This window comes from Podarcis vaucheri, assembly GCF_965113315.1.
Source record: "Podarcis vaucheri genome assembly, chromosome: 12".
NCBI lineage: Eukaryota > Metazoa > Chordata > Lepidosauria > Squamata > Lacertidae > Podarcis > Podarcis vaucheri.
The window spans coordinates 18869853-18897628 of NC_138750.1; the positions used below are offsets into that span (position 1 = coordinate 18869853).

General features: G+C 40.1%; 1 protein-coding gene across 3 annotated transcripts; it reads left to right on the plus strand.

Annotated features, from left to right (window-relative positions):
- SNRK (SNF related kinase) lies at positions 1-27612 on the plus strand. 3 transcript variants are annotated; one of them, XM_082193390.1, is made up of 7 exons: positions 1-322; positions 4673-4818; positions 6958-7646; positions 17049-17190; positions 18409-18621; positions 20254-20388; positions 23412-27612. In XM_082193390.1, exons 3-7 carry the CDS (start codon positions 7058-7060, stop codon positions 24628-24630), a joined length of 2298 nt encoding a protein of 765 aa, XP_082049516.1. In that variant the 5' UTR covers positions 1-322; positions 4673-4818; positions 6958-7057; the 3' UTR covers positions 24631-27612. The 3 variants fall into 3 exon arrangements, with proteins under 3 accessions (XP_082049516.1, XP_082049515.1, XP_082049517.1); XM_082193389.1 differs by having other exon boundaries at positions 1-299; XM_082193391.1 differs by lacking the exon at positions 1-322 and adding an exon at positions 368-591.
- Positions 27613-27776: the final 164 nt, after the last annotated feature.

A 27776-nucleotide genomic window follows, 5' to 3' on the forward strand; every position in this document is an offset into this window, starting at 1 on the left:
GCGGTGACGTCGCGGGAACGCGGCGGAGGTCCGTTGGGTGTGTGTGTGTGCGCGCTCGCGCTCGGGAGCGAGCCTCCCTCACTGGACGAGAGCGGCGCGAGCCGCAGGAGGAGGAGAAGACCGTTTCCGTCCGCTCGCTCGCTCGCTCAGGCGGAGGCCGCTCGCCTCGACCCTCCGGCGCGTGTGGTACCTTCGCTGAGGAGGAGAAGCCGAGGAAGAAGCCGCCGCTGCCGCTGTCCATGCGGCGCTGGGGAAGGGAGCCGAGGGCCGCGGCCGGCGGCCGGTGCCGACGCCCGGGAGTAAGTTGCTGAGGGGCGCCGAGGTATGAGGCGCTGGGGCCGCGCCGCTCTCCTCGGGAGAAGGAATGGACGCAGAAGGCCCAGCCCCGCGGTTTTGGGTCCCCGCAGAGCCCCGTCCGCCCTCCGTGTCTCCGTCTCCATCGCATCCGCGCGCGCCCTCCGTGCGACAGGTTGGGGGAAGGGGCGTGAGTGCGCGTGCGCGAAAGATGGAGCGCTGCGTGTGCGTGTTTTCGTGTGCACGTCTGAACGGCGAGCGGAGAGAGAGAAAGAGAGTGGTGGGATGGAGTATCAGGTACGCTGGAGGGAGGCGGCGGCGAGGCTTGGCAATGCTACGCGTCCGGCATTTCCACCTCCTTGCCAAGCCGCTTCTGGAAAGGAGGCTGGAGCTGAGTTCAAAACACCCCCCTCCCTCCTTTCTTGGACGTCGCCAGCGCTCTTCTTTTTCCCTCCCTTCCCCTCCAAATCCCCTGCAGTATTGAGGAGAGCGAGCAGATCCCTGGATCCCTCCTCACGGCTATATATTCCTCAGGCTTACGGGGTGGCTGAGAAGTTCTTGCACCCGAGCTGCAGACCTGTTTGGTGTGGTGGGTAGTTGGGGGGGGATGACGGTGCATCTTATTTCTGCAAGCCGGAGACGGAGCCAACAGGTTTGTCCGGAGCGTTTAATGTGGCCGCTCCCCCCCCCCCTCCGATGCTGCAGAGTGTATCTGCCACAAAGGAAAGAGCTTGGCATCTCTTCCCTCCCCCCCGTGGAAGGGCTTTTTTGCATCGGGTTGTCATGCCGAAAACACATTATGGCATTGATGATCTCTTTGGCAAACAGCCATTTTTCTAAGCTGTATCAACTTCTGCTTTATACGCCAACACAGGCACCAAAGCTGGGGGGGGGGTTGTTGTTTAAAATACGTTTCTCCCCTCTTGGGCTGTTAGCAGTAACGGAGCAGGTAGGTAGAAAGACATGGTATTGGTCTCACTGAGAATGATTATGGCACTGAATGGTTGAAAGGAAAACCACTGTATTGACAAGAATGATGGAAATTTACCATGATTAATTTCAGTAAGGTCCTTTATCAGTATGTGCACTATTATGAATTGTTTTGTTATTAATGCCTTGTTTCTTGAGTAGACCCTGGAAGTACTGTATGGAAGCCACTTTGGGAAGGGAGTACCATTAGAAGGCAGCATTGAAATCTTTTAAATAAATAAATTGAAGGAGAAGCTTCATGTGGCTTGTATTTTGAAGCTTGATCTTATATATTTAGGGACTGGAAATAATTTATTTGACTACTAAGGTAGTTAGAGCTTTAAATATGGCTTTGCTACAGTCTGCTAGTATAGATATGAATTCTTTTTAAAGAATGTGAGTCCAGATCTGTTTAAAGCCTGCCCTCTAGTGCAGCCACTCTTACTCGTTTAGGCTGCTGTGTTTATATAGCAGTTTTTGGGAATTCATAATAATAGATAATTGGTGTAGAAAATGAGGAAAGGCAAGAGTTTTGAAGTATGCATTTTCAATTCTTTTCCCAAGCTATAGAAAACACGTAGAAAGTCTCCACTAAGGAAACACACTGATGAGTATTAAAATTGGATAAGTTTTGCATCATTTGCCACTAATATTGTTGCCCCATGGAGTAAGATGAATAGTGATGATGCATTGTCATTTTTCACATTGATAATTTCTGCCAGAAATGTACATTTTTGCTTTTTGTGTGACATATTCAATGGTTATCATACAGTATCCAAAGAGAAGAAATGTAACCATGCATTTTGTACACTGCTTGTTTTTGTAGAGTACCTGATGAAGGTATTGAACTGGAAGAACTGGAACAGCTATTGGTTGAAATAACACCTGAATGGTTGAACAAATTCCTTTTAGTTCCCCAGATAAATATATGCCAATATAGTTTTAATGATGTAGAATTTTGTTTAATAGAAGATTTAGAGCCACAGTTAACTTTACTGAATTTTTTAGGCAACCAGGTCATACTTCCTAATTAAATCTACTGACTAGGGGGGGGGGGGGAAGGCACCCATCACTGATATTTTAAAGGGATAAGTAGAGATTGCAATAATGTCCTTTCTTTGAGTCTGTCTGGAATGCTCAGAAATCACTTTTTGACAAGGGGATTTGTATTCTGATAATTCCACTAGCTCTTCTGCACTGGAATTTAATTTTATCAGCTTGCACCTCTGGCCTTCCAGTGCTCTAGAAACAATTTCCGTATGTCTGTTTGCACCACTATTTCATACCTTGCTCTCTGTTGTGCCTGATGTCACCTTTGTATCTTTCGTTGCTTATTTCACACAAGCGCAAGAGAGAGGTACCTTCATGGTATTCTTTCTCCCCATTCCCAAATTCATTTCACAATTCTGTTTCCCATTGTATTGTCTCCATCCTGCATTATTTGGGCTTGAATACTTAAGTTATTAGAGAGACTTTATGGGGCAGGTCATTTGTCTTCCGCCTTTCTGTGAAATGATGGTGAGTAAGATGTACAAGGTCATATTGTGCACAATAAATGAATGCCTTAACAAGCACTTAAGGTGCCTAATAATGTTTGACACACACATGCCTTTGTGTATTTTTTATTAACATTGAAATTGCATAAAACCTGTAGAGCAAGCTTCTAATTAAGCAGTTGCCTGTGGTAAACTTCCAAGGGACGGGGTAAGAGGTGCTTCTTCCGAAACCTTTGTGCTACTGCTTGTCCCCTATGCACACTGCTGGAATACAGTGCTTTGTTACCCTACTTGTTGAAACTTAGGACTTCACCAAGTGACTTTCTGGTCCCCTTTCTTTCTCACAATTAAGGAAGAGGGCAATACTTTTAACCCACCTTTTAAAGACCTGATTATTGCTGGTGCACCTGTACAATTGCACACTTGTTTTGTGGAAATAGGTTGCAGAGCCAGCTCCGTGTATAAAAGTAATGCAAAAATTCATTCAATACAGCATATTGGATTTTCTGTATGAAGTGCTTTGAAGACGCTTTAAATGGGTCAAGGCTTGGGAGCAGGACAATAGTTTTGAGATTTTCTTTCTTTAATAGTTCAATTCACGCAGTTCATCTAGATAATGTCACAACAAAATGTGGGGTGGATCCAGTTAGTGAATTCATGGTTTGAAACAAAAGTCTAAAACAGATGTGATGCAGGAATTCTGTGGTTGGAATCTTTGGCTTTATTTAAAAAGACTCAATGGGGGATTTGGATCAAGGTTGTGACACTTGAGTTGTATGTTTAACCCTTTTCTCTGTATCATTTGACCCCTATCTGAACTGACCCCTTGGTTCTTTATCCCTGTGGGGTGAATTGGCAGGTACTTTAGGAGGGGAAGCCAGATGAAGAAAAAGTGTAGATGGAAAACAGGAGTCCATCCCGCATCACTGCAAGTCAAGATCAAAGTCCCTTCTCCCCCCCCCCATGACTGTTGTTAATACTTTGTAAAACTATGAGAGATCCTAACCATATATTTCCCATGCCGCATCTGTTGCTGACATCTTACTAAGAATTTTGAGTAATGGCAGGAATAAGTTTTACATGGTAGATATACAGAACTTGCCACACATCATGAAGATGCTATCCATTGTGTGTTTGCAGCTGATTATTTAGCCTGATTCTGCAGTGAGAGGATACTCAAACTTTATTATCATTCACAATATATACAAGAAATGAAATGAAATGTGATTAATAAAGGCAAAAATGCCATTATAAGAGAAATTTTGTGCCAATTGTACAAATACAAGTTATTGGATCACAATTTTCTGCTAGTCCACCTGCCCATGTATACAAGTGTAAGCAGCTTGTAGCTCTTGTAAATGACTCATTTTCTACCAACTTGCAAAAAAGCTCCCCTTTCTGTTCATCTAGAGACAGTTATTATGCACCATAGGTGGGTGTTGTAGTGGTATATCTCAAGATTAGAAAATGTGCCAGAACTAAGAACTGTTAATCTTGCAAATTTTCTATCTTTGGTTGATTACTGCTCCTTTTTGGAACCGCCACGCAAAGCAACTGTAATATTTAAACCTAATATTGCATCAACTGAAGTCAGGCACCATGTCCCATGATTCCTCAAAGCATTAAAACGGTACTTAGAAGACAGCAATATAGAAAACTACTGTAGGTGTATTAAACTTTAAAGGTTTGTACACGTTGAGTGTTGGGATAACCTCCTGAATTCATCCATTATAGCTGCTACTCAGGATGTCAACATTAGACTCACTCTCTTTTTATTGGTCCATATGAACTTTGGGGTGGTAATCTATATGCCTAATACATACCACTGATTTCTGTGAGATTTATGCACATATTTGATTGTATGTTAGCCATATAATTCCTGAAGGAGAACTTAAGTATTTTTTCCCCCTTAGGGAATAAGGGAAGAAGAATGCGAATCTTTCCTCAGAACTGGATATGGAAGTATCAGCAGATGAATCTATGGAAAACATGAGGAAAAATTGAAACTACATGAGCAAAGCATAGATAAGATGATACCTTTGGAGAGGGCAGTACCATGGTTGGTAGATTTCATTTCTGATTTATTAAAATGTAGTTTTTTAAAAATTACTTCACTGCAGTGCTTGTGAAATTCCTCTGGAGGTATTGCAGTTATATCATGATTTCCAAGCAGTTTTGCTAGTGTAACAATTAGTATTATGCTTTAAATTGATTTTATAAAATGTGCACAATGGATTGATTTGGATTTTTTGTTAAGGCATGTTTTAGGCTTATATGAGAGCAAACTGAAATATACCTTCAGTTTCATTACACACCCCTTCTCTAGTGAGGCTGTATGAAGCAGTATGGATGCATTCACTTCTATTTTAGATTAGCTGCAACTTGTTGTTGTATCTGAACTTGAATAAACTGTACCTTGACTATGGTTTGTTGAAACAAACCAACCTCAAACCAGTTTATTAAACTGGCTTGTTTCAACTAACTATAGTTTAGATTAACCAAAGGTTAGAGTTCAGATGGCCTGCTAAACTATATAAAACAGTAGCTCCTGATCTCTTCATGGCCATGCTAAACGGGGAAGTATGCAGATTTGAGGCTAGCTGTAGCTTATTCTCATAATGGTAAACCATGGTTTCACATTGTGTCTGAATGCAGTCCATATGTCATGAAATGGGTGTGCATGTTTTTTGGCTGCTCCCTTAATACATGCAACTGTGATCCTTTCCTGATTGCTGAGCTCTTGTATTGTAATGAGGAATTAGTAAAGAAAGCATGCATATATACTTTTAAATGAAAATGTACCATGAATGAATTTTATATTCTGGTATCAAGAATACAAAAAAGAGAGATTTTTTCCACAGATGATATCCCTGTATTAGCAGGTTAAGGGTGCTTACAGTGGTTGGGAACAAGCATTTTCTGTGGAGAGACTCTGCATTTCCATGGAGTTCTGAAAGTTGTACACTAGCATTATAGAAGTGAGGTTAAAGTTTTAAATGCAATGCCATTAATTGCTACTGACAGTGATGTTGAGGACATTCATTGAAAAAAAAGTGTTTTTAAATAAGCCTGGAAAACTGAATGACTGCCAGCAGAACTAGCCAATACTACTTGTGACGGTTATACACTCTAGACATGAGTGTGGCCCACACACTCTGTACATTGGAAAGTCACATTGTGGTGCTTCATTACCAAGGGGGGGCCTTGTACAACATTGTAAAATGATTACCATGGACAGACAGATGCTGGCTCTTGCAGAAATATATTAGAGTTATAGTTAGCCATGCAACATCAAGAGTCATTTTTAGTGAAATCACTTTTGATGTAGCTGCTGTGCTTGGAAAAACTAGAGTTAGTTTCTTCCAAGGTTTTCTCAGATGTTGAAGTATACTTGAATTCTTGAAGTATAAGTACCTATTGTTTGGTTGGAAGATACTCAAAGTTTCATACATCTTAATGCATGGATGAACTATATTTTCCCATTTCCAATCAGACGGCACTAGCCCTATACAGCCATCATTATTTTCCTCCAACTCTCAGCATTAGAGCTTTCCTAAAACTTCATTTGCACATTGCCTGTAGCATCACCTCCATATAATGCGATGAATTATATGATTGCATATCATACTGATGACATTTTTACTTTGCAGATGCTTCACTAGCATAGTACATAACCACATGGGTCAAGCATGTAGATGTTGCTTGAAGCAACTATTGAGGTGGTGGTAACTACAGGGTATTTTTTATTTTGAATGGTCTAATTGTATGTTAGGTACCACAGATATTAATGTTATGCTGCCCTCATTAAATAATGAATGGCAATACTGTATGTGAATAATGTCCTTGCTTAGATTAGCTTACAACAGTTTCATCATTCTTCCCATTTAATGCATATTTTAGGCACAGGCAGTCCCAGGAAGAATTACTTTTTTTTGTATTCTTTTTTTCTTCATTCCTGAAATAAATTTGTACTTGTGTACTGAACTAACTACTCTGAAGTGCTTTGCAAAACTCTACAGCATATCTTATACATTTTTAGAGTAGACACATCTCAATTAGCTATTCCAATTCTCCTTCAAGAAAGTATTTTTAAACCTGTTTTTTGGACCAAAGGCCAGCTTTTAGAGTAGGTGAAATCTTATTCTTCTTATCTTAAGTAAATGTATATTCTATAAAAAATATTCTTTTTGACTTCTAGGTACGTTTGGCAGTGAAAATGGGTTGTGCATCTGTTTCAAACACTTTCATATGAGAAGACACAATTTTTAAAAAGTTTCAGCATTACTACTTCAAGCAGTATGGCTGGTTTCAAGCGAGGGTATGATGGAAAAATTGCTGGACTGTATGATTTGGATAAAACCTTGGGGAGAGGGCATTTTGCTGTGGTCAAACTTGCCAGACACGTTTTTACAGGTGAAAAAGTAGCGGTGAAAGTTATTGACAAGACCAAGCTAGATACTCTAGCAACAGGACATCTATTCCAAGAAGTTAGATGCATGAAACTAGTGCAGCATCCTAATATTGTTCGCCTGTATGAAGTTATTGACACCCAGACCAAACTTTACCTAATCTTGGAACTTGGTGATGGAGGAGATATGTTTGATTACATCATGAAACACGAAGAAGGGCTTAACGAAGATCTGGCAAAGAAGTACTTTGCTCAGATTGTTCATGCTATATCCTACTGCCATAAACTGCATGTAGTTCACAGAGACTTAAAACCGGAGAATGTTGTCTTCTTTGAAAAACAAGGACTTGTGAAATTGACTGATTTTGGCTTCAGCAACAAATTCCAGCCTGGGAAAAAACTCACAACAAGTTGTGGTTCTCTTGCATATTCTGCTCCAGAAATTCTACTTGGTGATGAGTATGATGCACCTGCAGTAGGTAAGTCAATGAATTCAGAGCAAACTAAAGTCACTTTTATTGCATAAATTATTTTGTTTTGGAGCAAGCTGCCATTGGAAGTAAATATTTAGAAATACAGTAGGAAGATGAAAGTCCGCAAAGGTCCCTGTGTAGCTCTTCATTATGCTATTTATGTTTTAACATACTATCTAGTCCAATGCCTTCTAGTTTGGAGTTGATGCAGTTAGGCTTGTTGCTATTTTATTTTATTTTATTATTTTTTTTGGTTAGGAGTATTTGTGCATCCTTGATAATGAATATGGTTTGTTTGGAGGAATTTACACTAGAAATACAAAGTGTCCGAAGGTTTCCAGCTGGAACTAAGAGATCTAAATTATGACAAGCTATACTAAAGGAAGGGACGCGGGTGGCACTGTGGGTAAAACCTCAGTGCCTAGGACTTGCCGATCGCATGGTCGGCGGTTCAAATCCCCGCGCCTGCCAACCTAGCAGTTCGAAAGCACCTCCAGGTGCAAGTAGATAAATAGGGACCGCTTACCAGCGGGAAGGTAAACGGCGTTCCGTGTGCTGCGCTGGCTCACCAGATGCAGCTTGTCACACTGGCCACGTGACCCGGAAGTGTCTGCGGACAGCGCTGGCTCCTGGCCTATAGAGTGAGATGAGCGCACAACCCTAGAGTTTGGCAAGACTGGCCCGAACGGGCAGGGGTACCTTTACCTTTATACTAAAGGAAGGGCTGTGGTTTAGTGGTAGAGCCCATGCATGAAAATCTCCCAGGTTCAATCCTTGGCATCTCCAGATAGGGCTGGGAAAAATGCCCGTAAGTCAGTGTAGACCATATTGAGCCTGATGGATCAATTGTTCTGTGTTCTTATTAATGGCTGCACTATGTTCTTATTAATGGATGCACTCCGATGTACAAGGAGTTCCTGAAAAAGCAGAGTATTTCTCATGTATTTATCAGCGAAGTCAGCTCTCTGTTTGCATTAGAACCCCAGAATGCTATGGAATGTGCTGACAGCATGTGAATACTGACAGCAATTTATCAAGTGGTGTACATACAGCCATATTTGCTCTCATGATGCAGAGAATTGCCACATCTCTGCATTTCCTATCAGTATTAGGAACATAGTAAGGCTTTCTTGTTCATAGCAGTAGCACAGAGTATTTGGTAAATGGTCTCCTGTATTCATCCAGTGTCTTCTCAAATAAATGTTTGTTTCCCCCTCAAACTGCGATATTTCCTTTTATGAACAGGATAACATCAAATACACGAGGATGATATTGGACAGCTGTAATCATTTCAGTGGATGCAAGAATTGGCAGTTAATGCCTGCAGGGAGTGTATTCTCAAGTTATCACAATCTGTTGGCACCCTATAGTTGTAACGTAGGAGCGTATTTATAAGTCTTGTGTTATATGAAGAAAATACATTAAGCAGGGTCCCCAAGGCAGGGTTGTTTCTGACAAGTACATGTCCATTTGATGTCACTAAATGTGTTTGCCTAAGATACACAAGAGGTGCTTCAGTTCTCTGCTAGTGACTTTAGAAAACAGATGTTGATCAGGCCTGAAAACAAACCAGAATACCACCGGGGGCGGGGGGGATTGTACATCTGACATTCAGTGTCCTTCACGTGGCTATGCAATAGGCTAATTTCATATAGTAACTGAATTATATTAGATAATTGTTTTTTTCTAATTGATGTTTTCCTAGTATTTCTCAGCTAACTTCTGAAGATGCAAGAAATGGATAGGCTTCCTGAAATTCTGTTTGTTTGTTTTTTGTTCCTATTGCTTTCAGTGTGTGGGTTGGCAGGAGCCAACTAGAGAAATGTAAATGAAATTAAGCACAGTGATGAAACGAAGCATAGTTCAATATAGATGCCCGTAACGTCCATTGACTTCTTGCTGGACCTGTATTGGGAGATTCATGAGAAACTAATTTGAACATTTCCAAGTTAATTGCGTGTTTCTGTGCACATGCATGCAGAAAATGTAGATGAGCAGCATATCAATATTTCTTCATAAAAACATTTATGATAAATGCTGGATTTGTGAATATTTAACTTGCCTGTATAAATCCCAAACAGGACTTACCGGTGCTTGCTAGAAAAGGAAATATCAGTTGAGTCATGACGTGTTACAGCTTGATTGAATAAGGATTAAGATACATTTAAGGCTTTTCCTTTTAGATATTTCTGCTGGTGCATGTCTGTGTCAGCATTTAGTGTTACATTGTTTAAAACAATGTAGTCCCTATATACATGTGAGAATTCGTTCCAGAGGTCCGTTCTTAACCTGAAACTGTTCTTAACCTGAGGTACCACTTTAGCTAATGGGGCCTCCTGCTGCTGCCGCACGATTTCTGTTCTCATCCTGAAGCAAAGTTCTTAACACAAGGTACTATTTCTGGGTTAGCGGAGTCCGTAACCTGAAGTGTCTGTAACCCGAGGTACCACTGTATGTGGGGAAAGTACAGTACAACCGATGGCTCTTTCCGGTTTTATCCTTGTGGAGGCGGTGGTGTGAACAGAGTACATTTTACAGCAAACAGTGTTGGGACATATTTATCAGAGCTTCTGGTTAGATGAATGTGGGATGCCTCCAAATAGAAATATATTTACTTTTCTCTAGAACCAGAGAGTAAAAACATATAAGGGATGTATGTAGGCATGTTGATCTGTTAGAAGAAAATATAAAAATCACAGTAACATAATAGGACCAATAAAAATGTCTCAAAACAGTAAACAAACTTTTGTGTTTTCCTGGGGGAAGGGGAGAGATAGCTGGACATGTTGAAGCCCAAAAGACTGCAGTTTGTAAGATTCTTTAAATGAAACACCAATGGCATTGAAGCAGATTAGTACCTAGATATAAAATGATTTCTGGATGCAGAGGCTGCTGGCACAAACACGAGTGGCTGTTCCCCCATATTTTGGAGATATAAAATCTGACGGTTACTCAAATCTTTCTCCCACAAAGATGGAAACAGAGGTCCCTTGTGAGGGAGAGAGCCGACATACATTTTACATTGGTAAAGATTGATAGAAGCCAATTTGGGTAATAAACATAGTGATTAGAAGCCATTACCTTTTATCTGAAGAGGAGACTTGGGTTTGGGAGTTATGTGCTTATGCTTCCAATTTTGGATGCTATTGAATCATTTGCTTAACATCAGCCTCAAGAGCCAAGCCATTTGCTTAATTTTCAGCCTCAAAGTTTCTCACTATTTTTTTCTATTCTAGTTGCTCCTTATTAAGGCATTGCCCTGCTGTAAATTTTGAACTTAGGAAGGGTGAGGCACCAGCATGAACTGTTTATAATTGGGTGTGTAAATTATGCAGGAAGAATTTAGGTGTTTTAATTATATCTTAGAGTAATTTACTAAGTTGACTAGTTAGCTAGATGTCTAACACTCTAAACTTCCATATGGAAATGGTTATTCTGCTCTTGTCTCAGGCTCTTTCTTCAGTAGTAAAGGAATAAAAGTTACCAGTTACTCCAGTTTGACTCCATCCCCGTTTCCTCTTGCTGTGTTGTAGCATTATTCATTCTAGTTTTAGTCTCTAAGGGCATTGGTTTTCAACTGATAGATCATTGTATGGTTGAAGACCAATGCCCTTAGAGACTACAACTAAAATGAAAATAATGCTACAACACAACAAGAGGAAACAGGGATGGAGCTAAGAGTGCATTGTAAGGGTGCAGCTTCATTTGTTTTTAAGAAAAATAGAAGAGGAAAAAGAATAGAGATGCTTATATGGTAGCAAATTAGAAGTTGATTTTTTAAAAAATAGATGTGGCTTCAAATTTTGAAAATTTGATGATTACTTTTTACCAGGTAGTAAAAAAAAAGGTAGTTTTCTCTTTTGGAAGGATTGACTTGTGGGTTGTTTAAAAAGACATTGCATTGCCTTTCAGCCTTACCTCATACAGCTATGTTACTTCGTATATCTTCTATATCAGCACAGGTCCTTGGAACACTTATGGAATGCGGGTAGATGTAGAATGATTTTTTTTTGGGGGGGGGCTCATTTCCTTGAGAGGAGGTAGGACATATCAGTACCTAGAGTTAAATGTTTGTACCCTTCTGCAAATAAATACTTTTTATTAGTACATTGGCTCTACATCAAGTAGTCAATCACTGCACTAATCAACAAACCATAAATGGAAGTTTAAGAGTTCAAACATAGTTTATTGAAAGCCAGAGAGATAACAGCAAGAGTCTCTCTCTCTCTCTCTCTCTCTCTCTCTCTCTCACACACACACACACACACACACACACACAGCGCATTCTAAGTGAGCTCCAAATATGAGCCTTTACAATTGTGTGATGGTCTTCTGTAATAAGATTCTTTGAGAAAAACAGAACCTTTAGGAATATGTACCATATTTTTCCATCTATAAGATGCTCCCTAATTTTTGACATTATTTTTTAGGGAAAAAACCTAGTCTTATACATGGAAAAATACGGTATTTATTGGGATTTTTTTACCCACAGGGTGGCGCTGTGGGTAAAACCTCAGTGCCTAGGACTTGCCGATCGTATGGTCGGCGGTTCGAACCCCCGTGGCGGGGTGAGCTCCTGTCTTTCGGTCCCAGGTCCTGCCCACCTAGCAGTTTGAAAGCACCCTTAAGTGCAAGTAGATAAATAGGTACCGTTTTATAGCGGGAAGGTAAACGGTGTTTCCGTGTGCTGCGCTGGTGCTGGCTCGCCAGAGCAGCTTCGTCATGCTGGCCACGTGACCCGGAAGTGTCTTCGGTCAGCGCTGGCTCCCGGCCTCTTAAGTGACATGAGCACACAACCCTAGAGTCGGACACGACTGGCCCGTACGGGCAGGGGTACCTTTACCTTTAAGCCCAAAAGGCTTCAATAAAAACAAGACGGTTCCTGCCTTCAGAGTTACAATCTAAAAAACACCGCATAAAGAAGGAGATGAGGAGAGAAGAACAAGGACACTCAGGAGCTGTTTCTTAAAAGTTAACAAAGTGGTTTTTATACTGATCAGCCACAATGGAAGCTGGGAGGCAATCTGGTCTCAGCAAAACTGATCAGAGTGTGCTTTCCTGTATCTCACTCTTGCTGCAGTCTGATGGTGTAAATGCCGCTAGCAGCATTCGAAACTGGGAAAGAAAAGCAAGGCTTCACACAATACCTGGAACCTAGGTTGTAGGGTGCCAAAACACAGTTTCTAGGTGCATTTGAAGCTCTTGCAGACAATCAGAAGTCGTGGAAGCCACGTCAGACATTCGGGTTCCAAAGAACATTCGCAAACCGGAACAATCACTTCCAGGTTTGCAGTGTTTGGGAGCCGAAACGTTCAACTTGCAAGGCATTGGACTTCCGAGGTACGACTGTACAGATAATTCATTCAGATTTTCTGTAGTTTCCTTATGTTCCTTTCAGTATACCTCATCACCTCTTCATCCATTGTTCAAGTGCCTACCTAGTTGGTGTCTTGCTTTTTTAAAGACAGTAGCTAAAGACATTATGATTGTCGATCTTAATGTTTCTAGTGATGTGTGCCTCAAATTCTTTTTAGGCACCCTTTATTGTCTGTGTTCAAATTTGTGTTCCATATTATCATTTGGGCAAAACCTCAGTTTTCTGAGTGAAGCATTCTTGCTTCTAATAGCTTCCTTGACACTTGTTTCTTTAACAACATTGGCATCCTTGGATTTGGTGGTATCTTTTCTGATAAACTGAATACATTCTAGCTGAGCAATTGTTGTGGCTTTGTGGGAAGACTTTCCCTTTCAATTTTGTTTAAGCCAATCTATGACCTTTTAAACTGTGTGCGCGCACAGGGTGGAGGGGTATTGTTTGCTATTGTGGTATGTATTTCTTGGATAGGGGCAGTATAGAAATTTAATAAATAATAATAATAGTAATCTTTAAAATAAGGGGACTTGTAAAAGATTACTATTCTGAAGTCAAATGTGATTATGTTGAATTTTTTGACAATTGAATACTTATGCGTGTTGGATTTCATAGCACTGTGGTCACTAGTTCCAGTTGGTTTCAACAGTGTTTGAACTTCTACCAGGTCCTGAGCAGCACCCATAGTTTTTCCTCCTTTGGTGGATTCCATGACCAACTGTTCCAGGGCACTATATTGAGGCTAATGAAAAATGCATATTTTTGTGTGACCAGAATATTCATCTAACAGTCTCTGTGATTACAATTGAAGGCATCCGTTACTATGTTTCCTGATTTTCAACCTCCATCTCAAGATCACTATGAGCATTTTGGTCAGGGAAGTATCAGTATGTCCTTAGTACAGTCAAACCTCTGTTCCCGAATGGCTCCGTTTTGGAATGTTTTGGCTTCCAAACGCCGAAAACCCGATAGTAAATGCTCCTGTTTTCGAACATTTTTCAGAAGCTGAACATCTGATGCAGCTTCCGCATGGATGCAGGAAGCTCTTGCAACCAATCGGAAGCCACACATCAGTTGTCGAACATTTGGGAAGTCAAACGGGCTTCCAGAATAGATTATGTTTGACAACTGAGGTTTGACTGTACTGAATTACTTCTGGAGCCTGGTATTGCCACCCACAGCAATTTTTGGAGGGGTGTGTCTACTCCGTTTAAGATTTATAGTTTGTATGCCAAAGAGACATAATCAGTGGTCCTGTCAGAATTATTTTCACCCTCATCCTCTAGGTATGATACATTCCGAATAGGATGCTATTCAGCTTCTTTCAGCTTTCCTCCAGGATTAAGTTCAAAAATTGGTGTGCAACTTCTGACATCAAGCATTGGATCCTAGCCAATTGCTGCATTAAATTACATTAACTTCATTTAGAGATTCCAGAGTGTTTGTGGATATTCCATGCATCCAGAAGCCTAATTTGAGTACAGAACTTTCAGTTACGAAAATAAATGAGACAGCAGACCTCAAGCTTTGTACGTGTATTGGAGCCCCATAAAACTTTTGATCTGAAGCGATTGTTCAAGTCACATAGTATATATCTTGTTGGGACAATTATAAACTCAGCTGCATTGCTTTGGCAGCAGAGAAAGGAATGAAAAATAAGAGATACAGTGGTGCCTTGGTTGTTGAATGGCTTGGCTTCCAAACAAATCGGCTCCAGGACACCACAAACCCCGAAGTGTGTGTTCCAGTTTGTGAACGTTTTTCAGAAGCTGAACGTCTTCCGCAGCTTAGGCTTGAGTGCAGGAATCTCCTGCAGCCAATTGGAAGCTGCGCCTTGGTTTTCAAACTATTTCGAGAGTTGAAATAACTCCAGGACGGATTAAGTTTGACAACCAAGGTACCTCTGTATTTGGTTCTACGTTCAGTCCAAAATTGGTGCTACCACACTAAATTGCTTAACTTCTCTGAATTCATGAGACAGTTGTGCCTTATTTCCTGTCAACATGACCTTTTTATGATGACATCTTGAATTTCTTGTCATCCTGTCATTGTGTGTGACTTTTTTTAGTGCAACTCATTTCCTGAACTGTACCTGCACTGTCATCAGTGGCATAACAGTAAACCGAACTTGGATCACTTTGCAGGCCAAGCACTCTGTAGCAACAGCACAGACAGGAAATCCTCTCCAAACCAGAAAGGAAGGGGGCAAGAAAGAGTGAGAACATCATCACAGTGGATTGCTGGGGTGGGGTAGACCGTGGGAAAGACATTGTGTAAAAGTGTAGTTGAAATTGTTGAGCCTGATCTGTAGTGGTCTGTCTCCACTGCTTTAATACTGATTTTATGTGAAAATGACATTTTGAATTATTTAAGTGATTATTGCAGTTAAGAATTTGGATAACCTCACTTCCCAAAATGTAAGACTCAAACCTTTCCACTGTTCAGTTCAGCACAACATTGTAATATGCTAACAAAATGAAATGGGGTAACAGGTGTTTATTATAGCAGTTCAGATTAAAATCAGCAATTATTTTGGGTTTACATAAAGCCCACAACCCCCTTGCTCAGGCTTTGTGAATTACTTGTGGGTCATGACCCACAGGTTGCAAAACACTGTTTTAGAGACTTAGAAATTGAGAAGGCAAGCATCTGCTGTGATGCTGAAATTGCTTCAAAACGCCTTAGAAATACGATGTGATTATCAGCTTCTGTAAACCATGAAGATCTGGTCTCACAAGGAGCAATTTCTGAATGTTTTAGGCCTTCATTATGGGATATGTGGCCTAATATTTTTGTTTGGAGTTTTTGTGTGTGTGAGAGAAAACTGTCCTTTTTTCCCCTGTATATGTAAATACAAGCCAAGTCTTGGTGCTCTCTCCTCACTAGATTTGAGATGAGCATGGCAGGGGCAGTCAGTGACGTGGCTTGGTTTCCATGGCAGTGACTTGATGTTATGTAAGGAAGTTGCATATACACTGGCTGGTTGTCATGGTTCTAAGAATCGTACTCAAACAGCTCTTTCTCAATCGGATTTTTTTCAGTAACGTTGAAGGTACACAGGTGCTGACCAACAACATTTAACACATTCTTATTTGTGTGTCTGTCACAATTCATATAGCCCGCTAGTCCTTAAGAACAGCGTCCTATTTTGAGAGAAGGAATTTATTTTTAAAACCACAGATTGTCCCTGCACAGTTCTCATTCAGATCCTCTTCCTGAACATATTTTGTGCAATTCTAAATCCACTTTTTAGGGAAACAAACATTGATTCTTGCTAACAGTGCTTTTTCACTTGACGTCGTTCCAGATTTTTTGTGAAGATATGCTGCCAGGCTATTTACATAGGCTAGCAACAAATAGAAAAGCTTTAAAAAAACGAAACACCAACTGCTTCTAATGTTGGGAGTTCTTAAAATGACCGTTAAGTTCCCAAGGGAAATGGGACGGTACCTGGAAACAAAATCTTGCTTACTTTAGACTTGATGGCTAGCAACAGGGGTATAAACAATGTTGTTTGCATTTCCTCCTATTGTATTCTTTCCTGTACAAACTTCGCTCTTAAAATAGTATGGTAAAATTGTGATAATTTTCAAGCTGTTAAGTATTGTTTTAAATGCTTTAGCAGTTTTCCATTATACCCATTTTCAACCAATAGTTGATTTTATTTTTATTTTTATAGGTTAATGTGTTGCATGCAGGGCACAATAAAGACGTGTTTATATATATAAACAAAGGTGAATAATTTGTCTGGGGAGAGGGGGAAATAGTATCTAAAAAATTAAAATCTGCACCCACCAAGGTAATAACTGTGGCAGCATTGCTGAATATAATCTTCACATTTCTACTATTTATTTCAGTGAGCATATGAAGCTACATTTCATCTTTCTGTGTATAAGGCATTTGTGGTATTATGCTGCTCAGTTTTGAACAATTAAAATGTTGGTTCAAATTAACTATGATAGGAAACTAATTTTCCCCCCTGTGCCGGTTGCAATAGGTTGTTTTTCAAGTACAATATTTTTAAAATCTTGTTACAGATATATGGAGCCTGGGAGTTATCCTTTATATGTTGGTATGCGGGCAGCCACCATTCCAAGAAGCAAATGACAGCGAAACTTTGACAATGATCATGGACTGTAAATACACGGTGCCGTCACGTGTGTCCAAAGAATGTAAAGAGTAAGTGAAATGTCGAACATAATGTATTGAAATTAAAATCATGACACTAACCATTCAGCCGATGTGGTGATTAGTTAGGACTAGCACAGGGTTGGGTTAGGTCCCAGGTAATCCCAGCTCATCCATTATTCTCACTTCAGGACTGTGGTCCAGGAACTATTCTTTCAACCCTCATAGGGTTGTAATGATAATGAAATAGAAGAACCATATATACTACCTTGAGCTCCCTAGATAAATATGAAGTTTTTCTTCATTTTTGAAATGGTTTGCTTCTTTAAACATCACCCTTTATCACATTCATTAAATGTTTGCATGTTGATGCTCTACAGGAGAGGGGTAACTTATTCGAAGCTGAGGTCCAAACGGGAAATATTAACTTGATGGTTGCTTTGAAGCTGTGCATATCTACTTTCATCAGTGCGATGGATGCAAAGTCTATGTACAGATAAGAAACATTTTCAAAGCTAAAGGAATACCTTCTCTCCCTTTACCATTTTCATTGCCAAAGCCCTCCTGTCAGCAGTACTTGGCTGCTATTGTCAGTTGAAGAATACATTGATAACTGGAAATGTGAAACCCTGTAAACTATTTTTTATTTAGTGATTTTCTATATTCACATGGCCCATTGTAGAATAGTAATTTGTTAATAAAACAGAAGACAGTTTAAGAACTCAAGTCTATTCAATAAACATCGTGAAGTCTGTTGGAGCTGGGGGAAAATAATTTGTTTTTTTAATTGCAATTCTGGTTTTAGTAATTTTGATTGCTTTTTATGACTTGACACTTGCTTAACACAAGTCCATAGCCATTCTGTGACTTCTGTAGACAGGTAAAAAAAAACTAATAAGTGGAAAGTAATCCCAAAAACAATTCTACCTTGTCATAATTCTATGACTGCTTCAGAGCCCCTTAGCTGCAGTTTTAATTTTGTCTTGTCCTTCAACTGTATGCATTGTTTTGTTTTTGTTTTTTCCGTACCTCTGTTTGTATTATGTATGTGTAAGAAGCATCAAGAGAGACATGAAAACAGTCACGGTAGATAAGCTAGTTTGCCATCTAAACAAGCAAGCAAACATCCATACTTTCAAATTTGTTTGTAGATGTGTGTAGAAACTTACTTTTAAACTTGGGGAATGACGACACCCCTTGGATGCTTGGGGAACATTTTCCTACTGTGATGATGCTAACATACTTATAGAGCTGTATCTTTGTTCCCAGTTTAATCACACGAATGTTACAAAGAGACCCAAAACGAAGGGCATCTTTGGAAGAAATTGAAAACCATCCCTGGCTACAAGGAGTTGATCCATCGCCTGCAACCAAATATAATATTCCTTTGGTTTCATACAAAAATCTATCCGAGGAAGAGCACAACAGCATCATACAGCGAATGGTTCTGGGAGACATCGCAGACAGAGATACCATAGTAGAGTAAGCCACCCTTTTCTGTTGTGTTTACATTCCAGGATTGCAATTCCAATTTTGTTGTTACACAACAATTTTCTGTATAGAGCACAAGAAAATCCTTTTCTGGATCAGGTGCATGTCACCTTAGCCCAGCGTTCTGTTTCCAGACATTACCAGCCTTAAAAGTAAAGCTGAAGGCAAGCAACTTGCCCTGATTTATGCCCACTGGTATTCAGAGGAATAATTGCAGATGCAAGATTTATCAAGCTTTTGTACGTATCTTTGTAAGCTAAAGTGGCCCACGACAAATTAATTCATTTACAGAACATGTCAAAATATCAATAACTTTTTGGAAATAAGTTACCAAGTCTGGCCAAAGAGGAGCCCTGTGTAAAGCCCAATAATCAAATTGTCATTCATATTCTATTCAGTAGCTTGAGTTTTCTTTCTTCCTCGGTCTCTGGGCAATGGCCTTAGCAGCAGTTTCCTTTTCTCCCATGTCTAGTTGATTGGGGATGGAGAGTATGCAGCAGCAGGCCAGAGAGTGAGGCACCCTGGTTATGACATGCACCTTGTTCAGTCGTGTCCTGTTCTTTATGCACTAGTATCTGGCTCCCAACATCCTTGGTCATGCTAAGGAAACACTGGGTTATTGGGGGTGTAGCTTAAAGGAGTAGGTATTTCCACTATGTGGCTTCCTAGTGTGAACCGCTTTTAAATTGTATGTTTGGTTGTAACCCAAACATTAACTTTATATGTTCAGCTGCTGAATAGTGCAAGTGGCAATGTTGGAGACAGGCCCAGTACAGAAGCCACTGAGTTAACAAGTGGATGCTTTAAAACAGTTGAAACAGGAATTTGTATCTGCTAAGAAGTCTGCTGTTAATGCCCAATGACTAAATAGATGAACACATTGTCCGTTTGGCTATGGAAGATCCTTGATCAGTGACAGATTTAAATGTAACATATTGCCTATTTGCAAATTGATGTTATTTTGGTGCTTTGCCTCTCTCCCCTGTGTAGTGCTAGGCAGTGGCTAGCTGGCAACTATGCTCCTGTGAGCTGAGTTGGGGGAGAATGTGAGGAAAGTCCATGCTATTAAATGAGACTGCTCTCCTGCTTTCAAGGCAAGCACTTGATAAAGTCTCAGTCAACACTGACAAAGTTTGTTTCCCTGGGGTTGCCTCTCCCTGCAGTGAGAGGTCATTGCAGGGAGGCAGTGGAGACACTCCCAGTCTCCTAATCTCAGCAATCGTAGTCACAAATGTATGTATCAGGAGCTCAGACTGGAAGAAGAAAATTCCTTTGTTTGAGCAGACTATCTGTAAAAGTAAAGTATACTTATATCTGACAGCTGCAAAAGGTTACTGAAGCATAGACTGGCATTCAGTAAATTACTGTGATTGGGGAAAATCTATTCAGCTTTTGGTTGCTTTCCTTAATATAGCCTAGTTTGATTATTGAACTTGCCACATTAGGTTGTCCAGTTCTTAATAAACTAAAAGCTATTTGTCAATATGTCAAAAGACTAATTTCTACTTATAGGCACTGTTCAGTATTTGCTTTGAGGTGCATTGTAAGCAGTGCTGGCTGCATGTCCAGTTTCAGAAAACTGTTGATGTATGATGTGTTCCATTTTAATTTTATTTCCCCCAGGGCTCTGGAAACCAACAAATACAATCACATCACTGCTACCTACTTCTTACTAGCAGAGCGGATTCTGAGAGAGAAGCAGGAGAAAGAAATACAAACCAGATCAGCAAGCCCAAGCAATATCAAAGCTCAGTTTAGGTAATAATTTAAAGTACTCAAATTGTACTAAATTTAAGAGTTTTTAATCATACATTCTTTAAAAGGGCCCACCTTTTTGATAATTTTAAATAGATTGTCATGCTACTGTGGTGTATCATTGCCAAAACACTGTGTGCTCTACAGCTTCTGCACAGCTAAGTTGGTAATTTTGAAGGCATTTTGCTGCTGAAGGTTGTAAACTGTTCTGCAGGTTGGGATCTGGAAGCTTATTCACCAGCAGCACAGCCACAGAATTGGTTAAGAAGAAATGTTCGTTTTCTTTCCTCCTGTCATGCTGAAGTCGCCGTTCTTAGCCTTTCTATCATTGAATTCACAACCTAGGGTAATGTTAGGTAAGGAATATCTGAGTTCATGCTTGCCCCAGTGCAGACCACAACTGTAACGCAGAACGAAACAGCCACTTTGTGGTGGTGTTGTTGCAGAGTCTGCACCCTATTCCAACAGGCAGAATTTCCCATGAAGAATGAGAGCTCAGAGAGAGATGGAAATTGGTGCATCCTATTCCTGTTAGATCAGATCGGGAGACTTGTGCCCCTGCAGATGGTGAGGGGCTACAATGTCCATCACCCCACCCACTGGCCATGCCAGCTGGGGCTAATGAAAGTTGGGAGTGTGGAGGACAACTACATGTGTCTAGCTCAGCTTCGTCTAACCTGTCTTGGCAGGAGCTCTCCGCCATCTTGGACAGAGATCCTTCAAGCTTTCCCTGATAAAGATCATCAGACCAGGAATGCCATGGATTGAGCATAGCACATGCATGAGAAAGTGTGTGCTCTACCACTGAGTTATAGAACTTAGCAATATCGTGGCTCTGTCAGGAACTGTAACTGGGAAGTAACTGCTGAAGCCCATACCAAAGTTCCATTGGTGAGCTTGAGGGCACTTTGCGGGAAAGGAGTAGGCAGCTGAAAAAATAAATTGCCTAGAAAGTTGTATTTTCAGAAGCTGAATAGTTAAAGAAGCTGAAAGGTGTAATTAGGAAGATCCCTTCAGGAAGGCAGGACTATTTAAAACCACTGCAATAGAGACTAAAATAAAATGTATACTGCAAATGAGAAGAAACACAAACAAGTCCAGAAATATGTCGCTGTGTTTAAAAAGCTCCGTCAGAGAGTATATGAAAGGCAGGAGGCCTTATTTTAAGAAATTGAAGTCTTGTCAAAAGGAAGACAATAAACAGCAAAAGTTCATGTGCCTTGCCTTCTGTGTGCTTTTAAATGCCATGTTAGGAGTGGCCACACTTCTGCCTTTGTGATGATAGCATCCTTTTGGCCTATATTTGCTCTGTTACTTTTTAAAAAAAACAACACATTGGAGCAAATAACTACAGTTGGGGGGGTGATTTTTAGAGGGAAAACCATAAACGAAGGATAACCCTTGTCCTGCGGTCCCAAACTAGTTTTAGTTGTGTTTGAGGTGAGAGCAGGAGAGAGGTTGTGTTGCCAATTGTAAGCATGGAAGTATTTAAGTGTGTTTAAAATTGCATCTAGTTTGACTCCAATATTGCAGCTGCCAACCTTTGCACACTTGGGAGTAAGGCATGTTTTGCTAAAGTGGGAGTTATTCATTCTGAATGAATATGCTTTGACGAGGCTGCATGGATACAAAGTCTGGAAACCCACACTTGAAACTGACAGGCAAAAAAAGTAATTGGATAGTTTTTTAGCATAGTTGTTAAATGCATCAGTCAGAAGTGATGTAGGATATAAAAAGTTTAAATACATTGCTAGGAGAAAAATTTCAGCAAAGCTGATTATGTGTAATATAAATGTATGATTACCACAACCATGTAAGCTTGGACTGGAAATGTACTACTCCACAAACATATGTATTTTCAAGGATTATTTGATACCTGGGTCTCACTCTGTGTGCAAGGGAACACTGGGATATCTGCTGTGCACTTTGTTAAGTGACTTTGTGCATTTGGTTCTTATTGGCCTGATTTCTAGCTATTTTTTTGATCTGCCAGCCTGCAACTGAATACTCTGAATGAACAATTTCTTTGAAAGTCTCTAGCATTCATGGCCATGGCTTTGGAACCTGCTCTGGATAATATTTTTAAATTTTTGATTTGCCTTGCCAGTATTACTTTGGCATATTCAGAGCAGCAAAGAATGTCTGTTCCTGCCTTAACTTTGCTTCATCTAAAACCGAGAATGTCTACATAACTTCAGTAAATATTGTGCCTTTTTAAAAAGTGGACTTGTATGTATTCTGTGCCACTTATCAGATAGTGACTTCTTGAAATCTTTTTTTTAAGGTTGAGCAGCATAAAATGATATACACTTTAATATTTTTTTAAAAGCAGATGGAAATGCTATTGAAAAGAAATGTTATTAAAACTCATTACAAAAACTGCATCTTTCCATTCAAAAAGGCATTTACCAGGGCAGCTACAAACTCAAAAAGACTGGAATCCCGTAATCTTGGGCGTGGGCATGCTTATTAGAATTTTCTGCTTTTCCCCTTTACATAGCAGACTGCCATACCAGATCACAAATTACTTTTTGAAAATATTTCAATAAAATATTATTATTAATTATTCTACACCCGCCCATCTGGCTGGGTTTTCCCAGCCACTCTGGGCAGCTTTCAACAGAACATTACAAACAGAATCAAACGTCTTCTAAAAGTCAGATAGTTGCTTATTTCCCTGGCATCTGAGGAGAGGGCATTCCACAGGGCGACGCCACTACCAAGAAGGCCTTCTGCCTGGTTCCCTGTAACCTCACTTCTCACAGGGAGGGAACCCCCAGAGAGGCTTGCCGCTGGCTGCTGCTGCTGCTGCTATTGCTAGAGAAACCTCAACCCAAAACTACATCAGTTGTGCAAAACTAACTGGTAAGATCTCTGGATCATGGCCAATATGTGCAAATTTAATTCTTTGCCTGCTTGGTAAATTTTAAAATCACCTTACATTTTTTCAAGTTGCAGTGAGAGGAGCTTTGCTTTTAAAACTTGTACTAAAATCTTCTGTTTCCTCTTTTTTGCACCTCTCTTAGGCAGTCATGGCCAACCAAAATCGATGTCCCTCAAGACTTGGAAGATGACCTTACAGCTTCTCCTCTCTCGCATGGAGGCGTTCCTCAGTCTCCAGCTCGCAGTGCTGAAAATGTTCTTAATGGTCACCGGAGCAAGGCACTTAATGATTCATCAAAGAAGGAGGACATTCCTGAATTAGCAGGACCAGCACTTTCCGTCGTTCCTTCGGTGAGCTTAAAACCTACAACTAGCGGTCGGAAGTGCTTGTTTAGGGTGGAAGAAGACGAGGAGGAGGACGAAGAAGATAAAAAACCAGTCTCCCTTTCAACCCAAGTGGTCCTGCGCCGCAAGCCTTCCGTTACAAACCGCCTGACTTCCCGGAAAAGTGCCCCGGTCCTGAATCAGATCTTTGAGGAAGGGGAGTCGGACGACGAGTTTGACATGGATGAGAACTTGCCCCCCAAACTTAGCCGTCTAAAAATGAACATTGCTTCGCCAAGCACCGTGCATAAGCGCTACCACCGAAGGAAAAGCCAGGGTCGGGGATCGAGCTGCAGCAGCTCAGAAACAAGCGACGACGACTCCGAAAGCAGGCGGCGTCTCGATAAAGACAGCGGGTTTACTTACTCCTGGCACAGACGGGATAGTAGCGAAGGACCTCCCGGCAACCAGGGAGACGGCAGCGGACAAGGAAAACCAAGCAATGGAAACGGAGGAGTAGACAAAACGAGCCCTGGCGACAACAACAAAGGGGGCGGAAGTCCTTCCAGTAGTTCTAGTGGAAGCACGAATAACAATTCGGGTTCCACTCGCAGGTGCGCTGGATCTGGAAATTCAATGCAGTTGTCTTCAAGAAGCGCGGGCGACCTGGTGGAAAGCCTCAAATTAATGAGCCTCTGCTTAGGTTCACAGATTCACAGTAGCACTAAATACATTATTGATCCGCAAAACACCATCTCCTTTTCCAGCGTCAAGGTACAGGAGAAATCCACGTGGAAGATGTGCATAAGTTCCTCTGGGAATGCAAATCCAGCTTCGTCCTTGGGCAGTATAAAATTCTTTTCTGATCAGATGTCAGACACTGCAAATGAATTAGAACGGATAAAGAGCAAGAACTTGAAAAATAACGTGCTCCAACTACCTCTGTGTGAAAAGACTATATCTGTGAATATTCAGCGAAACCCGAAGGAGGGATTGCTGTGTACCGCTGGCCAAGCTACTTGCTGTCACGTTGTTTGACAGTAATCAGACTTAACTCATTCTACTTGACATCACCAATCTTCCTTTTCTGCGCTGTGAATACTTTATTTCACTGAAACCCTTCATTGTCATTGTCTTAATATTTTTAAATGAGCTTTGAGCAGTAATTTATTACATTTTAATTTAGTTTGCTTGAAATGACAATGCATGATTTTGTGCATGCTGCTAGCCAACAAATTTTTTTTTGTTCCCAACGATAACAGGATTTGTGTACTTTTTTACATTTATAATTTTACTATAGAAAATCTGGATTACAGTAAGGCTTGTGTCCGAATCCAGTGTAAATGAAGCACTTAGTAGTTTCGCATTCTGCACTTAAATGAGAGAGAGCGCTTTTGTTTCTTTGTGAAATGTCCAATCTTGTTCTGATCTTCTGTGTTTCCTAAACTATGTGAGATGTGGCATAATTCTGTGTGTTTGCAACAGAACCAAAGCAATAATGTTTTGATGCTGAAAACTTCTGTGAGCTTTCAGATTTCCAAGGCTTGTACAAAGCAAGGATGCACTGAGAATTTAAGAGATCTTGAACTATAATTTTTATCCCCACATCTCTTTTGTCTTAAACTATAATATGCATGAGATGGTGGCCGAAGATCTTGGTTTGTTACAGACAAGATGGGGGGGGGGAAATAGTTAAGCAGCTTCCCCCGAGAAAAATTGTACATGCAGACAATCTTTTAAAAACTGTATTACAAAGGAAAATTATAAAGTCATCTGCTTGGAGTATTTTTAAAAAAAAATCTAAGGGAGAACACATCTGTTACTAGAGTCTATTATCATGGCAGTTGTTGGGTACAGTGCAAGACTATTTAAATTGGACCAATTTGTGTGACTTTTGAGAGGTCTTTTCCAGTAAGCTAGTTCCTGTAAATTAACTTGCCATAAGCATAGTAACAAAGTTTCCTCCTCCTGTCTTTCACCCCACAGCATTTTGAAGCCTGCTCTCAATATTATTGATTACCTGAAGGATGTAACTGAGCATCTTAATTCCACATTTCCATTATTTCCATGTAAACAAATGAACAGGCCAGTCAAGATGGGTGTCTGTGTAGTGTGGGATATATCAAAAGTGCTCCAAAATGCAGCACTGTATCCAGTCATCTAAACCAATTGTTTAAGTGAATTTAGGTAGAGCAGAAAACAGTTGCTAGAATTTGAATAGGAGGTCTGTTCAGATCAGGAAGGATCTTATTGGGAGTGCATTAACATTGTGCATCCTAAATACACTCCACAGATCTCAAAACGTGCCATGTACTGCAAATATAAAATTTAGTTTGGGGTATAACAACAGTCTTGTTTATTTCCCTTCCATAACTCTCTCTCCAAATCGAGTCAGACAACACAAGTTGCATGGATCAATTTCTTTTTACATTCTGCACAGCTCTTAGTTTTTCTCTTTTTTTTTAACCCCTTGCTACTGAGATGTCAGCAGATAAATAGGCTGGCATTTTTAATGTACAAAAGGAAACTTTTGACCAGGTGAACTTGTTTGAACTTTTATCTAGAATAAAATATATTGCAGATTCCCAATTTTGGGAAGGACAAGAATGTTATTTTTTCAAGCTCTGTGTGCTGGGTCTTCAAAGCAATGCTGGTAAGTATTGATGGTATTATGTAGCAACAACCCAGGCAGGCACTGATTAAGAGACTTTACACAGTTTAGTATCTAAATGCTAGCAAAATGGTCAAGTAGAATGCATTTCATTTACCTTATAGACTGTAGAGCACCAAAGAACTGTTTTTGGTTATGATACATTCATGTTTGCTTCTTTTAGTGTGGCAAAGGATGCAATCCAAAGCATATTTACAAGGAAGTAAATCCCAGTGTGTTCAGCATGGCTTACTTCCAAGTAAACATGTTCAGAATTAGGCTGCAAATCTCAATTGTGCAGCCTATTTTATTATCAAGCTTAGGAGGGGAATATATTTTCCCAGCAAAACAAGTTACGAATGAAACACTTTGCTTTAGTTTTGTTTTTAAGCTTATGTTGCAATGTAGTTTTAAAACATCCTATCATACATGTATGATATCTACACAGTTGAAAGCTACAAGAACAGGCATGCCGGCGAAGCCATAGCGCATATTTCTTTGAAATTTTCTTAAGCAGGGATCTTACAAAGGGCCAGAAATATGGACAGTTCACAGATGACGGTGAACAGAGCATCTATATAAAAAGTAGGAGAAAGTTTATAAAGGGCATTGGCAATAAACTGTTGCAGCTTTTTATTTTCAAGTCTTGTAAATATTCTTTCCACACGTTATGTACAGCCTTGGAATGGCACCTTTTGACTAATCCCAGACGTTTTTTCATTCCCTCTGTTTTTTATATACAAATGTGTATATACGGTGCTCACTTTAGAACAGCAGTGTTGACCATTTATGCTGCATAGCTGTAACATAGCCTTATTTAGTTGTGTATGGTTGGTTGAAACTCTGGGTGTACAGATGTTAGCTTGAGTGTTGTCTTTTTAATCCATTTATTCACCGGTGAATGATTGTGCATGTGTTGTATGTTGTATTACGTCATGTTAAAAGGAGGGAGAGAATAACCACTACATTGAAATATATTGGACCAAACTATTATAGAACAAGTAACAGTTTCTTGTACCCCTTAAATCTGTCTTTACAAGTTGCATATAGTCAACGTAGCATATAAATTAAATATTGTGGAAAGCAACTAGTCTTGTATTTTTCTGTATGTGTATATAATGTACCTCTAGCAACTTTATCTGTATTTAAGATGTGACAATCTTGACACAGAATTTTACAATTAGTAAAATAAAGCAGAATAAAATGGAGAAAAGCTACGTGTATTAGGGGGAGGGTACAGAAATACCAGTTGATCCTTGTCAATTGCTTCCAGCGATGTTTGGCTTTCTTCATTGTATAAACATTCATGGTGTGTGACAAATGGAAAAAAAATCCAGTTAATAAAAATGACCTCTTGATTGGTGCATAAATGATGTCCATGTCAACTTTATATGCTCTCTGGCCCTGAGGACACCAGAAGCTGATGTACTGTGACTTTTTGTCAGAAGTAAAAAACAGGATTACATTTAGAGTGGCTCTCTATGCGGTCACGCATTGGAAACTGTACACGTTCAGGAAAAATTATGGCAACTTC